General features: G+C 40.6%; 1 protein-coding gene across 2 annotated transcripts in view; it reads right to left on the reverse strand.

Moving 5' to 3' along the window:
• The window catches only part of myo3b (myosin IIIB), a 77562-nt gene that overhangs the window by 55223 nt on the left and 7635 nt on the right, over positions 1-14704 (reverse strand). Inside the window, exons 3-10 of one of the 2 annotated variants that reach the window (XM_030429235.1) lie at positions 14326-14509; positions 11973-11993; positions 11147-11281; positions 9559-9663; positions 9193-9292; positions 8458-8534; positions 7603-7748; positions 1443-1508 (exon numbers count right to left, since the gene is read on the reverse strand). In XM_030429235.1, the coding sequence (XP_030285095.1) occupies positions 1443-1508; positions 7603-7748; positions 8458-8534; positions 9193-9292; positions 9559-9663; positions 11147-11281; positions 11973-11993; positions 14326-14509 (834 nt within the window). The remainder of the gene's footprint in view (positions 1-1442; positions 1509-7602; positions 7749-8457; positions 8535-9192; positions 9293-9558; positions 9664-11146; positions 11282-11972; positions 11994-14325; positions 14510-14704) is intronic. The other variant, XM_030429236.1, reaches the window with a different exon arrangement.

Genomic DNA, 14704 nt, shown 5'->3' on the forward strand with positions numbered 1-14704 from the left:
GCACACAGTGGAGCAAATGATAAGTTATCTGGGCCTCAGATGGACCTGATAACAGGTGAATTAGTTTGTTCCTCCGTGGCAGATTTACACAAATGAAAGTCAATGAACAGAAAGAGGAGAGGGTTGATAGCATCTGGCTATAAAATATCAATTTCAATTCCCTCCATGTTTACATGCACATTCCTGCCTGCTGTTTGCTGTAGTATAGCTAATGTTCAGCTGCTCCTTGTTAAAAAACCTTATCTCACTGTATGTTTTATCATTCCGCATTGGAAAAAATGCTTTATGAAAATGTAATTGACTTACGATGCCAATAAAGTAAATGTTTATCATCTTACTGTATATTGTGTACATCAACAGCAGATGTTCAATGTCACTTTCACTCACAGATTCAATTGTCTTCCAACAGACGGATCACGTTCTTTTAAAATGGTATAAATAGTTTTACAGGTTAAGAAAAAAAGGTTATGAACTAGTGGCTGAAGATTTTCCCAAACCCATTTCTGTTTTAAGCACCACCCGTGTTTTTTGGCTTAACCTCTGCCTGTTCCGAGCGCAGATACAGATCAACCCCAGGAAGAGCACCAGGCTTTGAAACCAATTTACATAGTGGCCAAACTGTGTTATTACAATGTAATGTGATGCACTGGTGCCCAAAAAGATATGTGTCCATAAGCTAATATTGTAAAAGAAGCAGCTGTAAAACGATGGATATATTTTTTTGAGCTCCACAACTCCTGTGAAAACTATTGTGATTTTATCCATTCGATGCGATAACATTTTATATTAATAGCAATATTAATAGTGTGTATACCAATAATGAAATTGTGGGCAGATTTGTTAAGTTAATTGTAGCAATTGTTTATTTGCAGTACATTTACATGTTCATGTACATTTAATGTTAACTTTTCGTATGTTATGTTTGATATACTTTTTGTGGTTAATGGATATTATCATATACAACAATTTATTGAAGTGAAACATTTCAAGGTGACAGTTCCAGTTTTCATTTACAAAGTTTTAGTTAAAGGTAAAATATCCTGCCCCCAGACTATACTTATATTTTATATATATATATATATATATATATATATATATATATATATATATATATATATATATATATGGTATAGTCATATATTCACAGGTAGATGCACAACAGTTCAGTTGAATTAATCTCATATGAATACAGTATGTTGGAAGACCGTTTCACATCATGCTGTAAATATCCCATTCTGAGCCCGCCATGTTTCTACAGTAGCCCAGAACAGACAAACCAAACACTGGCTGTGACATCACCGCTAAATGTCACTTAATCCTATACACTGGACCTTTAATTGCTACTGTGTGCTTTCACAACCCTTTAAGGAAAATACAATTCCTTTTTTAAAAGAACATTTACAACAGAGAAAGGACAAGGTTACAGGTTATAGGATACTTACTGGCTGATGAAGTAGTTAAAACTTCTGCACCACTCCTCTGGATTTCGTAACGTCGGGGAGGGATTTCTGAAACAAAAACACACATACAGAAGTCAGTAAAATATTTGGAGAACAGTGATTGCCATTATGATCAGGGCTGGAAATTAAAGCCTTTCAGCTTGTCTCCTGAGTTGGCTGACAAATGATGGCTGGCAGGCAGTGCGACCATCAGACTCCTGTGAGAGTTCTCGGTCCGAGGACGAGCTGGTCGGGGTCCAGGTCTGTGGCAGCTACAGAAAAAGTGACAAATGATAACAGCTCCTCCACTGTCTGGCAGCAAGCATCTGCCATTGGGAGCCAAAAGTTATGTGAGCTAGTTATACCTCTGTCAGCAGCATTTACGGAGGCCATCTATAATGAGGCTAATACTTTTCAAGTGTGCGCCATGACAGGAGGCAGGTCTGTATGAGGAGCCAAGGCTGGACAGGCCCGAGTACAGTCATCTTCACAGGGAGCTGCCAGTCTGACAGCTGGAGGCTGAGCCGTTTGTCACTGTCAGGCAAACAGCAACAGACCCGGTCAAGGCTTCTATCAACTGTGTTAATTAGTTCAAATGTGTTGTTTTACAGACAAGTAGGATATCAGAGCTCAAGAGAAAAGAGGGGGGGAAAAAACGCACAAATTTGGATTTGAAAAATGAAAAAAAAAAAAAAAAAAAAAGCTTCATGTTGTTTATCGCCATCCCACCAGAGGTAGCTACACATTAAACAACAACATATTTGACATATTTTTTACATATTTTCCTCTTTCTGGAAGGGAGACGAGGATGTTGGGGTACAAAATCTGTCATTTTCCGCAGCGCTAAGTTAGCCGAGTCTTTGATAAGGATTCAGACAGGCAATCCTTTCCAAAGTGCAGATCAAAGCCAGTAACTGACTGCTTCAATGCAACCTCTAATATGAGCCCGAAGACACATTCGCGCCTTGATGTTGTACCATATTGCTTATACATTACAGAGTCAATATAGCAGCACACTGCTGATAACACTGTCAACTGTGCTCATTGTGCTTAGCAAATTCAGGCAGTTTTTTTTTTTTTTTTTTCCAGTATTTGTGAGACTGCTGGCTCATATTGTAAACACAAATGGCTTATTCAAATCTAGGTCCAGGCAGAGCTTGTACTGTCAGACGTTCCTCACAGTGGATTGAGGCGAAATCACAGAGGTGTCAACAGCACTTGAAGGCTCTAACTAAGCCACAAGGAAGACAAAAATCAGGCCAAAGCAATATTTGAATAAGATATTTCATATGCAGAATTTATCATTCTTCTATTTCCCATATGATGCAAAGCTTTGTTATTTTTTCATTCAAGAAAATTCCTCAGTGTGCAGCACTGAATTCCACCTTGTTAGTGCACATGTTGCACAATGCATTGTCACTGGACATCACACACGGCCCTCTGGTTTTACACATGAAACAAACACTGTAAAAGGTTTGAATCAACATTGTTTCTTTTTAGCTTTAGTTATGGAGCATATATAAATCGAAATATACTGTAAATCTATCCTAAAGCATTCTTGTTTATCTTTCTTGGCGCAATAAGGAAGTTATGGTGATGCTGATGGAGAACCAGAGTTGAGCAGTGATAATACTGCACGAAAGATTCAAAATAACTTGTGAAAGTTTCATGCCTTGGTTGAAAAAAACTGTCAATAACGTAGTCTCCGAAAGCAGTAACACCGTGGCCTTTAAACAGGCTTAACAGGGAGTGAGCGCAAGGGTCCAAAAATAAAGACTTATTCAGCGAATAGACCACCCACTTAAAATTTCAGCTCATCCATCACCGCGGCCACAGCACCAGCACTTCTCTGTGCATACATGCATGAACACGGAGAACTACTACTACATTTATCATGTCTTTGGCTGCCATGTCGCCCCAAATGCTGCAGACCCGGACACCACACAGAGCAGTGAAATAACAGCATCGAAGACGGAGATGTTCAAGCATTTACTGATGATTGGAAAGTCATCCAACCAGCCAGTGATCTCTGTCAGGAGGTCAAGACTGCATCAGTGTCTGATGATGGGAAATCTGTGACATTAAAGTGTATGGTTACATCGCTCTATCTATACACTTTTTTTATACATAGTCATGTGAGTTCTTTTAAATGATAGCTGGATTTCAGAGGAGCTATGAGCAACTTGTTGGGAGAAACAGTGGCTCAGTATTTCTGACAGTGTTTGACAGACTGAAAAATTGACAAGTTATCAATCGCAGTCATCCAGAAGTCAAATGTCTCACTGTTATTGATGAATAAAGAATTCTTTAACAATAGCTTTGACAAAGCCTCTCAGAGAAATAATCCTTCAATACAGACAAATGCACTCTGGTATGCAAATAGTCATGCTAGCTAGCAGGGCTCCAGGGATGGTCCCTTCAGTGGGTCCACTGCTTTGGTCCTTAACATATACATGTCTGTGATGTGAGCTAAAATAAAAAAAAAGCATAGATGATGGACATTCATGGTCTCCAAAGGATTAATCCCATCAAGCGATTAATACTCCCATTAATAATAGCACTTAGCCCAACTAGCTAATGCTTCTAAAGACTGATATGATGCTGCTGCGTCAGTTACTAAAAAAGCTTGTTGATTACGCTAGTCAAAGTATCACCTATAAACATTTCCCAAGTGATTTTCCCTTCTATCGGTGATTCCCTTACTTTTCTGAAGAGCCACCAAGAGGTTCACATTTGTGGTTTGGGTAAAATGTACAACTATTGGATGGCTTCTCATGGAAGCTGGTTCGGGTATTATTTTGTATTAAGTCTGGGGACTTTCATCTTTCACATAGCGGCATCATCAGGTCAAAATTCTAATTTGTTTAATACTGGTTTATGATAAGCTTGTTTCCAATTACGGATGAGAGACATCTTTTCTTGACATTGTGGGATCTAAACCTTTACTGCACCCACCTCGGCTAGTTTAGTTAGCTTTGACAGCTAGCCTCATATTTATTTGTAGATGCAGGCCTCCGTCTGCATGCTGACACAGAAAGACAAGAGTTCCTACGTGACACTGCTCGTAAAAAAGATCTTTGGATCATCAGTAACCAGCTCATGATTTCTGCAACAAGACACAGTTGAGTTTCCAAAATGTTTTGGGCTTTTTTGCCAAGCCAAGAGCCATCTAGTTCCATTATATTCAAGAGAAGGCAGATATCTCTACAACTCATATCTCCAAAGCTCTTCTACTCACACCAAAACAATTTGAATGGATAAAAAGCACTATAAGTAAGAGGGAAATATGTGTTTTTGAGTTTGGGGTGAGCTGTCCCTTTCAAGCCTAATGGCTGGTCCTAGTGTTGTTGATGAATAAAAAATGTTTCAACATCAATTTTCGCCAGGAAAAAAAAACCCAGATGTTTAGGAAATACAAACAAAACTGCAATTGCTCTTAACATTACTCTCTACAGTGCTATTTAGTTCAGTTTAGCTTCAACATATTATTCCAGACATAACTTTAGTTCAGTCCCATCTTGATTTTTCACCTCTTGAAATATTTCATTCAGTATCAAAAAACCCTCGGCTGTTGTGCTCCACAGATTTTAACTCAGTCTTTTCCCATGAAGAGCTGTCTCTCACAGCACTCTGGTCTGGATTTTGCGATTTGATTAGCCTTTCTTGTCTCTGACAAGCCATCATTTACATCTGTCTTCCAGCTCGCTCATTCTGGTCTCCGCTCAGACAGCTACACGTATTGTTAAATATATGACTAATATCTACAGGGATCTGGCCGGATAAACACGACCTTGGACGTCTTTGCCGGTTGCCTCTAACCTTTACAACACATTTTACACACACTTTGGTTTGACTTTACATGGACACTACAGGCCTGTGCAGCATAGAGAAGCAATTAACCTTCCTGCATATTAAATATCAGAGACCATCTTTGTCCTGAGTATCTATAATTAATTTTGCACTTGATGATTTTACAACTTTACCCTCTGACACGCTCCATTACCTTCATCCATGGACATCACATATATGTCATTCACAAGAGTAGATTCACAAAAGCCTTTGACTCAAAATTAAAACAACTGAAGCTACGGTAAATTGATCTACCTGAGATTGACACATATGCATTAACTGACGGTGTGTCACAACTCATCAAGTATCGGATATTTCTGAGGCACAAACAGACCGCACACCAAGGTGACCCTAATTCATGGAGCTCATCAGCGTCCCCTCTGACAAATATCAGAGCTCCTCTTATCGTTTATAGCCGTCTGCTTGCCCCAATATCATTTCAACCTGTGCAGGTTTCCTTGTTGCGCAACCAAATCTACGACCTAATGGCTATCTGCTGCTCTAGCCCCTGCAGTCTAAGTGGTGATAGCACAGAGTGTTTATTTGGTTCTCAACAGGCGCCATTAAATCTGCAGCTTGACAAGAGAGACTGTCCAGCGAGAGCTTACTGTGGCAAGGAACAACAAACAGATGGAATTATATTGTGACAGAGGAATGACTACACGCTGCTGTAACATATAAGAAAATGTATAACATAAAACCACTAAAGTGTATTTTTATCTTGTATATCATGAATGGTATATTCCTTGTTTACTATCTGGATGTTGTTCAAGGAGGAAGAATGATAAGGTGGATGATATACACAAGATTAATTACATGACAGTGAACCCTTTAGCCTGGGAACACATTACACTACATAACTGTAAAATATCAGAATGATGAAAATGTTTATTGCATATTTTAGTGCTTTGCATGGTTTAATAAAACATGTACCACCCAAGGACAATACTTCTCTGGTAATGGTTTGTGACGTGTTAAATAGAAAAAAATCCAGAACTTTTTGCGATCATCAAATCCTGCGAAGATAAATCTCTCTGATTTCGTCATGAATCACTCTCACCGCCACTAAAGACCCAAAGGTGAAACACATTTCCCTATTTAGAAAGTAATTCACACGGGAGTCATAATTTACCCCGCGTTTTCCTCGTGATTTTGTCCGCCGCGCCACAATGACGGGAAAATATATTTGAGATAAATGACATGTTAACAGAATGATTTCATGGTTCGGCGCATTTGCTGTGATTTATACCGCAACCGCCAAGCCTTTAAGGTCCCCTATTCATCCCAAAAAGGGCAAAATATATATTTTGATTGGAGCAGAGATGGAGGGATGTCAGTTAAAGATATATGTCCAATTCTATCAACATCCTAGTTATCCCCTAAAGTCAAAGGGTCTAAGGAAATCTGCTGTAATGAAATAGGATTGGACACTGACATGGGAAATGCATATGCCCCCTCTTATTATAGCTGCCGTTTGAAATGAAACACACTTGACAGAAACCACTCAACCAGTTCCAGGTTGCTTTTTTTTTTTAAATGTCCCAAACAGAAGCTACATTTCACCAAAAAAGTGACGCCTGAGTAAAAATTAGCAGCATTCATTTTCCCCAACCTCCTGCTCTCAGCCGTCTTGTAATCATTTTCAAAATTCTGGTTGAGTTTGGTGCTGATGAAATGCTGCGTTTGCTCCATAATTCCTGCCACACGAGCCATCCATATTCCTCCTCTGGCTTGGCAGGGAGGAGATAACATTGTGACGGGGAGGAGGTGACAGCCTCATCTCAATGTGAATGGAGCTAATCACCAATGCAAATTGCAATCAGAAGGGCATATCTCTACCTAACTGAGAGATAATTGCGCGATTGTGCTGATAACAAAAGGTCAACCGCGTGTAGCCACTAAAGCTCTCAAATGATCATCAGACACACACCGTCTCCAGCAGTGAATATTTTTACAGATTGAATCGCTGCATTAATTTTAAGGACAAACACTGCTACATCTTTTTTCGGTGATAAAGATTTTAAACACTGATTATTCAGCAGATGCTGCCTCTCAGATTGGGAACATTAAAATGCAAACAGCAGCGAGACACAAGGATCAAACCACAAATATCCAGCATTTATAAATTTCATGCCGTAATAAAAAATTTATCAATTTGTCAAGAGAGCCGCTGTGATTGTTTTCCTTTCACCATCTCCACTGTCAGATTCAGTTTGCCATTGTCCTCCCTGACATAATGGAAAGCAGTGTTGCAGCGTCCTTGTGTGTGTGCAGCCTCCAGCTGTGTGGTAGGAGCGCCCTCTAGTGGACTCACCGGGGGATCTTGAAGAGGGCTTTGACTGGATGCATCTCAGCCAGCGGGGGATCTCCATCTGCCAGCTCGATGGCTGTGATGCCGAGAGACCACACATCACAGCGGGCGTCATACGAGTAGTCGTACTGCTGCTCGCAGGCTATGACCTGGCAATATAACACAACAGTGACCATCTGAAACAGCTCATTTTAGACTGTTACTGAGTCCTAAACATTTTTTCCCTCAATACACATGAGGAAATCTGCCAGTGAGCTGAGATTAATTCACTTTCTACCTGAACATTGTGTCAGATTCTTGAAATAAAGCACTTTATTAATATAAAAGTGTAATAACTTAAAGGAAATTATGCTCAAAAGGATCATAAAGCTGAATTTTATACTCACTCCTACCTACTGCCCTAAAAATCTGGCAGAGGTACAAACATCTATATTTATGGACTGTTTAAACACTGAAAGGTGGGTCAGTTCATTTGCCGGTGCTATGAGCCTCTCTTTCCCACAGTCAATAATTATAACTGACACTACACTTTACAGCTGAGCTTATTCTAATTGCCCCTGAGGTCCCTCCCTACTAGCCCAATCACTGCACCTCATTTCTGCCAAGGAGCAAGCCGAGGGGCCACCGACTCCCAGCTATTAACCTTGAGGCGACCTCAGGAGCTGCGCCCGTGGAGGGGAATACACAATGACATCGGGGAGAGTCTCACAAAAATAACTGAGCTGTTCTCCCTCCCTCGTTATGGTGCGTTTAAACAGATTTTGCTCATTTGAAATGTTTGCATTAGGTGCTAAAACACGTCCCTGCATTATTACAGATGTAGAACAAGTGTGTGTTAACTGAAACGCAGACTCTGACCTCAGGGGCCATCCAAAACGGTGTGCCGACTGATGTGTTCCTCCGTAATCGTGCGCTGGTCAATTGTGCTGAAACACCTACAAAGAAAACACACGAAAAATGTAATCTTTTAATAATTAAAAGGTCTAGATATTCGTATGTTTGTTTGAGTGAATTTTCTGCAGATAAAAACACAATTTATGACGGCGAATAAATGTTTGAATTAATCAATAAATCCTGGTATATAATTTAGTGTGGCAACCTGCCAAGCCGTAATAATAACGGGCTATAATCATTTCAAATTATGTAGGACAGATTTTTATCAGCATGGGTCCACTTCATCTCCGTGACACAGAGGACATAAACATGCCTAGGGGTGACTCAAAGTCATTTGCCATAACAGCTTTCTTTTAATATGCAAAGGATCAAATAATGCAATTTAAATGAGCAATAATAGCCTCGGGTTAAGGCTATGGTCCATGAAATAAAAAGATGTTATGGTGAGAGGGGGGACTAAAGTGTGGAGCACATAAAACCTGTTATCCTGTGCTTGTGTTTGCCTTCACAAACAATGTTGCAGGATTGTGCTGCTGACACTTCCCATAGATCAGTCAAATAACCAGAAACGACTCATTTATCTTACAGGGCACTTCAGAGAAAAGATGAACCTGACATTCTCAGACCCTGAGGCATTCGTCTCTTTCTAGTAAAAAAAAAAATGAATCGGTTAAATCGCCTTTTTATAAAGATCATTACCAAAGTCAACCAGTTTGACTCCTCCCTCGGTTGTCAGGAGGATGTTGTTGCCCTTGACGTCACGATGGATGATCCGGTTGTTGTGCAAATGCTGAAGACCCTTTAAAGTTGGAGGGCAGGAAGGTGCTCGGCATGAATCACAGTCACATTATTAGTCGTTTGTCATTAGTATAAATGAGAAAATGATGCATCAAAGGTTGAGCAGTGCAAACTATATAAAAGAACTCCCACAGCTGTTCAGAAGGAGAGACATCCATTACTGCCTGCCACACTTCCCCTGCTGGAAATAAATCCCCAGCAAGCTCTCTGCCTGTTTGCATCCCACCTCCTCCTGAACATTAGCAGCTTTGCAGCGGGCCATCTTACCAACAGGGCACTGTATAAGATGTATGAGATAACGGGCTCCTGCAGACGCTGGCCTCGGATGAGCAGGCCTTTGATGAGTTCTGTGACAGAGCCGCCGTTGCACAGCTGGGAGGGAGACAGAGAAACTCCAGTGACTCGTCCATCACTCACCACTCTAGATGATGATTCATGGGGAGAGGGAGCCCACACACACACGCACACACACATACACACATATATACAAGACCGGGGGAAAGCATGCAGCATCACATGGCAGCATGATAGCATCAACAGTCCTGTAGGTGGGCTGCTGTGACAAACTGAAGCCCATTTTACTACTGCTTAATCATCAAAGGGTTTAACTTAAGCAACCAGATTTTTAGACTCACAGACACAATCAGTGTTGTACCGGGAGAGAAAGAGTGACAGGGGTAGCCTGTGGAGATGACTTGTACACGGACACCGTTATGGTTACTTAGTTCCACTCACCAAATCACGCATGTTGCTAGATTTCATATCATATCACATCATATCATATCATATCATATCATATCATGTATCATATCATGTATCATATACTATCAACGTGAAGGCCTGGCTGAAGCAAAAGATGGAATGATTCCTCAAAGCTTACTCTCCTTATCTTCCCCGTTTGTTTTAACTGTCATGCTCAAAACCTCTGCAGTTTCCAATATGTGTCAGGTTAACCACACACTCGTGTCCGTACTAGAACTGTGAAAATGACACAGTTGCTCCCTCATCAAAACGTTGCTCTCCATAGTTTATTCATTTTCTTCTAGGTTGGGGGTTTATTTAATTTTGTTTTTTTGCCAAAGTGATCAGGGGCGAGTGACGTGTCCACACTAAAGTCATTTTCCGTGAATTAAGCTGCGTCAACAACTTTTTCGAATAGATCAATAAAATACATTGATTTAGGAGTGTTATATTTCTATGAATTGACTTACAATATCCCATACAAATGCATCAATCTCACCCAAGAGTGTCATCTAGCTATGTAGAAGGATGATGTGCCAGTTTTGATCGACCCAATTGTTCTCTAGCCGTGGAAAACAGTCATGAATGAGCACAACACCAATACTGTTTTGAAGATTTTGACTTGTGGCAAGTGTTCAGAGGTTCTCAACTAGGCAACACTGGCACAAAAAAATCAACCTTTAAATAAGATATATGCTTACATGCTGTCTTATAGAGAGTTAGCTGGATCAGAAAATCAATACAACTTGTTTATCTGCCAGTTTGCAGCCAACAGCTGGGCAGTTAGCTGAGCAAAAAGATAACCTGGCTCTGTACCACTGTTTTTACCAGCAAGCTGTTTTCCTGCTTCCACCCTCTCTGCTAAGCTAAGCAGCTGTCTGTCGTTGCTTCATATTTAATTTAAAGATATGAGACTGGATTCAGTCTTCTCATCTACCTCACGGAAATAAATGAATTAAGTGTATTTCCCTTTCCAAACATGTCCGATTATTCTGACACAGTGACACACAAAACTATTATCACTGGTAAGCTGTTAATTTCAAACTGTAATTTGTATGGATGTAAGACAATCATGCAACCGAAAAAACAGACCGCAGGTAGGTGAAGAGCTTACCTCGAGTACCAGCCAAAGTTGTCCACCTGCTTGGTTGTCTGACTTGTAGAACATGCCGAAAAACTTCACCACATTGGGGTGGTTGGACAGGGACCTCAGGATGTTGTATTCTGCTTCGATCTCCTCATCCACATCCTTTAATCAATAACAGGCACAGTTAGAACATAACTGTCAGATATGTGGTAATGCAAATGAGAAGCAAATAAATGTAATGTAATAAAAAACAACATATATGCACAAATATCTCAGGTTGTGTTACATTCTGACATTCTGAGGTTGACTATAACGAGACTTCTCAGGACAGGGTTATAAACTCAGTTACAAAGGAAGGGACAGCACGTACTAAACTATTTTTGGAAGTGCTTTTCTATCCAAGTAAATCTCAGAGGAAGGGAAGAGTAACAGTCAGAGAGGCAGAATTTCTCTTCTTGGATGTCTGAGTGATAGTGTCAGTGGTCTAATCAGGGAGAGGGATGAGAGAGGAGGCAGCTTCATCTTCATGGCCATCAGGGGAGCATCATGGTGAATAGCACTGCCAGGAAGGGGATTGTTCCATTGACACAATCACAGGAATGCCTCAGACCAAGACTCGCTAGCACAATGCGGTGCCAATGCAGAGACTACAGCGTCCTTATCACACAGACAAATGAACGGGTATACAGGGAGGACAGAGCCGATGCAGGAGCTACACTTTCCGGTAAGGTGTGCGTTTGACTGAACATGACAGGAAATAAATGAAAAGGGGAGACGTTGATATATATCATGGGAGCAACTACAAGTACAACTGCATCAAGATGGAGAGGAGGAAAAAGTACTGGCAGCTTACTCTGTTTGAATGGCTCACATGCTGAGACAAGTCACAGTTATAAAGAGAAACACAATCGTTATAGTCTTTGCTTTTTAACTCTCCTGTCACAATATTGTGAGCTTGCAGTTGTGAAAAAACTGTCAACATAGATGGTTGTGAGGAACTCCCTCCTCAACAGCACTGACAATAAAGGCTTACAGTGAGGAGGCACACAGACTGATGTCGGATCAGTGCTTGAATGATCTTATTTATCCAGCGAAACAGTATACACACTTAAAACTGTCCATCAAGTGGTCCATTAAAGTTAACTATATTTTAGCAATTTCCTTATAACACATTCACGGAGGGTCACAAAACAAACTGAATATTAGACAATCAACAAGGTACAGCCTCAATTAAAACAATTACAGGTAGGTAAAGGACCCTAACTAACCAGCAAGACCAGCACATGTTGTGTTTTGGTCCTGGTTTTGGTGCTGGTCTATGCTGGTTTTTCCAGCAGAGTAGTTTCTCTCTTGCCTTAAAGGTTTAATGTGTCAGAATTGTAGTTGCCCCGCCCCATCACAGTCCAAATCTCCTGTGCTAGCAATGTAAACATCGACAGCCCCCTGACCCCTGAGTGGCTAGCTGCATACCTAACTGAGCTAACTAGCTAACGGCAGCTCCAGTTAGCAGCATTTAGCCGTTACTCTTGTGACATGCTGTTTGTTTTGAGTTTGAATTTGACAGGTGGCTAACTCTTACATATTGCACCTTTAAAACTGTGAGATAACAAGTAGCAGCTGTAGCTCCCCTGCTGAAAAAAACAGCATAGACCAGCACGATTTCCATGCTGGTCTATGCTGGCATATGCTGGTTAGTGTTTGGTGCTGGGTTAGCTGGTGAACCAGCATGAAGAAGCTGGTCCACCAGCAAGGTCCCATTAATTATGATGGCCTACCAGCATAGTCTTGCTGGTGATGTTGCTGAGGAAGCTGGTGATTGGATGCTGGTCACCAGCATCCAATTACCAGCATCCCATGCTGGTGCTGGTATGCTGGTCACCAGCATCCCATGCACCAGCATGGGAAGTTCCCTGCCCATGCTGGCAGGGAACACCTATGCCTGAGTCCTGTTCAATCAACATCTTGATTTGCCACACCTGTCAGATGGATGGCTTATTTTATTGGATTTTAACAAATGTGTGCTCAACATCTGAAAGAAGATATTATTTTGTGTACATACAAAAGAAAAACTTCATAAAATTGTTAACTTATCAAATGAGCCCAAAATCTTGCAGGTTTGAAGCTTGTATTCAATAAACTTGTTGTTCTATGACAACCTCCCTGACTCCGTGCCCTGTATTGGATTTTCACAGCCAAATTCACTCCTCCTCATACTCTGCAATATGAAATAAGTTGTTGACACATCCCATGCTGGTCACCAGCATGCCAGCATCAACATACCAGCACCAGCATGGGATGCTGTCACCAGCATACCAGCACCAAAACACAACATATGCTGGTCTATGCTGGTTTTTCCAGCAGGGTCAGGCCTCTCCATGAACGCTTACTTGAAGATTTTACTGCCATGCAAGAGTTTCCATAAGGCTCTATGTATTCACAGCAGTGCTCTGAGGTAAAAGCAAATGTCAGCATGCTAACATGCTTTACATGACAATGCTAACTTTGTTTAGAAGGTATAATATTTATCATGCTCATCAGCACCAGTTAGCATGCTAATATTTGCTATTCTCACCTCCACGGTTGCTTAGCTAGCTTCAAAAGATGCTCTTGATGCTAATTTTAGATGAAAAACCAATATAGCATCACAAAATCATTAACTATTTTCATATATTCCTCAAATTTGTGCTTTTTGTCTTGTAAATTACTGGATACTTTTTCCAAATTCTGGCCTCTAAAAATTAATCAAATAAAACAAAAGTAAAAAAATCTGATTTCAGTCTTAACCCATCCAACAACCAATTACGGGTCACTGCAGTTTGGCTATAATTCAAAAAGGCTGAAAACCACTGCATTAAATGACTACATGAATATAAAACAGGATGTAGATATACTACAGAAGACTACTTTAGAGCAATACATGGATCTAACAATGGATCTCTAGCTGGTTCTCCTCTCCCATTACAGTTAGCATTAGTCCAAGGTCTACAAGCTGATCATTATGCTGTCAAGCAAAGATGTAGTTATTTTCACATTGGCTATCAATTCAAATATCTGCACATGAATCTCTCAGCTTTAACAGCCACCGTATACAGACTCTAATGGATTATGTTACAGACAGGCAACTGAAAACAAACAATATGCAGTAGCAACAGTGGTGTTGGATTCTCTGAAATGTTCCACAGTAAACAAGCTTTTATCTGACTTACATTGATTGGATCCAGCACTTTGACCGCTGCCTGACTCCCATCCTTCTTGTTGGTGACTCTGTAGACTTTGCCATACGTTCCTTTACCAATAGTCTCCACTATATCCCAGTTACCTGATGGATCGCCAAGGTTCTCCATGCCAATCATGCTGGACTTGTAAGGATACAGTCCATACAGTGACCTCCTGGAGGATGAAGACAATATAAGGCACAAAACTTTTGGTGAAATCAACGTTACAAAATGTAAATGTTGTCATATGAATGGCAAATCCAAAATGAAAAATGAATCCTTGATTAAAAATTCCTCTGTGTTCTATCAAAAGAAAAATAAACAAAAGACATTTGTTGAGTGTGTTTGCCAGCTCAGGAGGAGAGACTCG

The sequence above is a fragment of the Sparus aurata genome, chromosome 9 (assembly GCF_900880675.1).
Source record: "Sparus aurata chromosome 9, fSpaAur1.1, whole genome shotgun sequence".
NCBI lineage: Eukaryota > Metazoa > Chordata > Actinopteri > Spariformes > Sparidae > Sparus > Sparus aurata.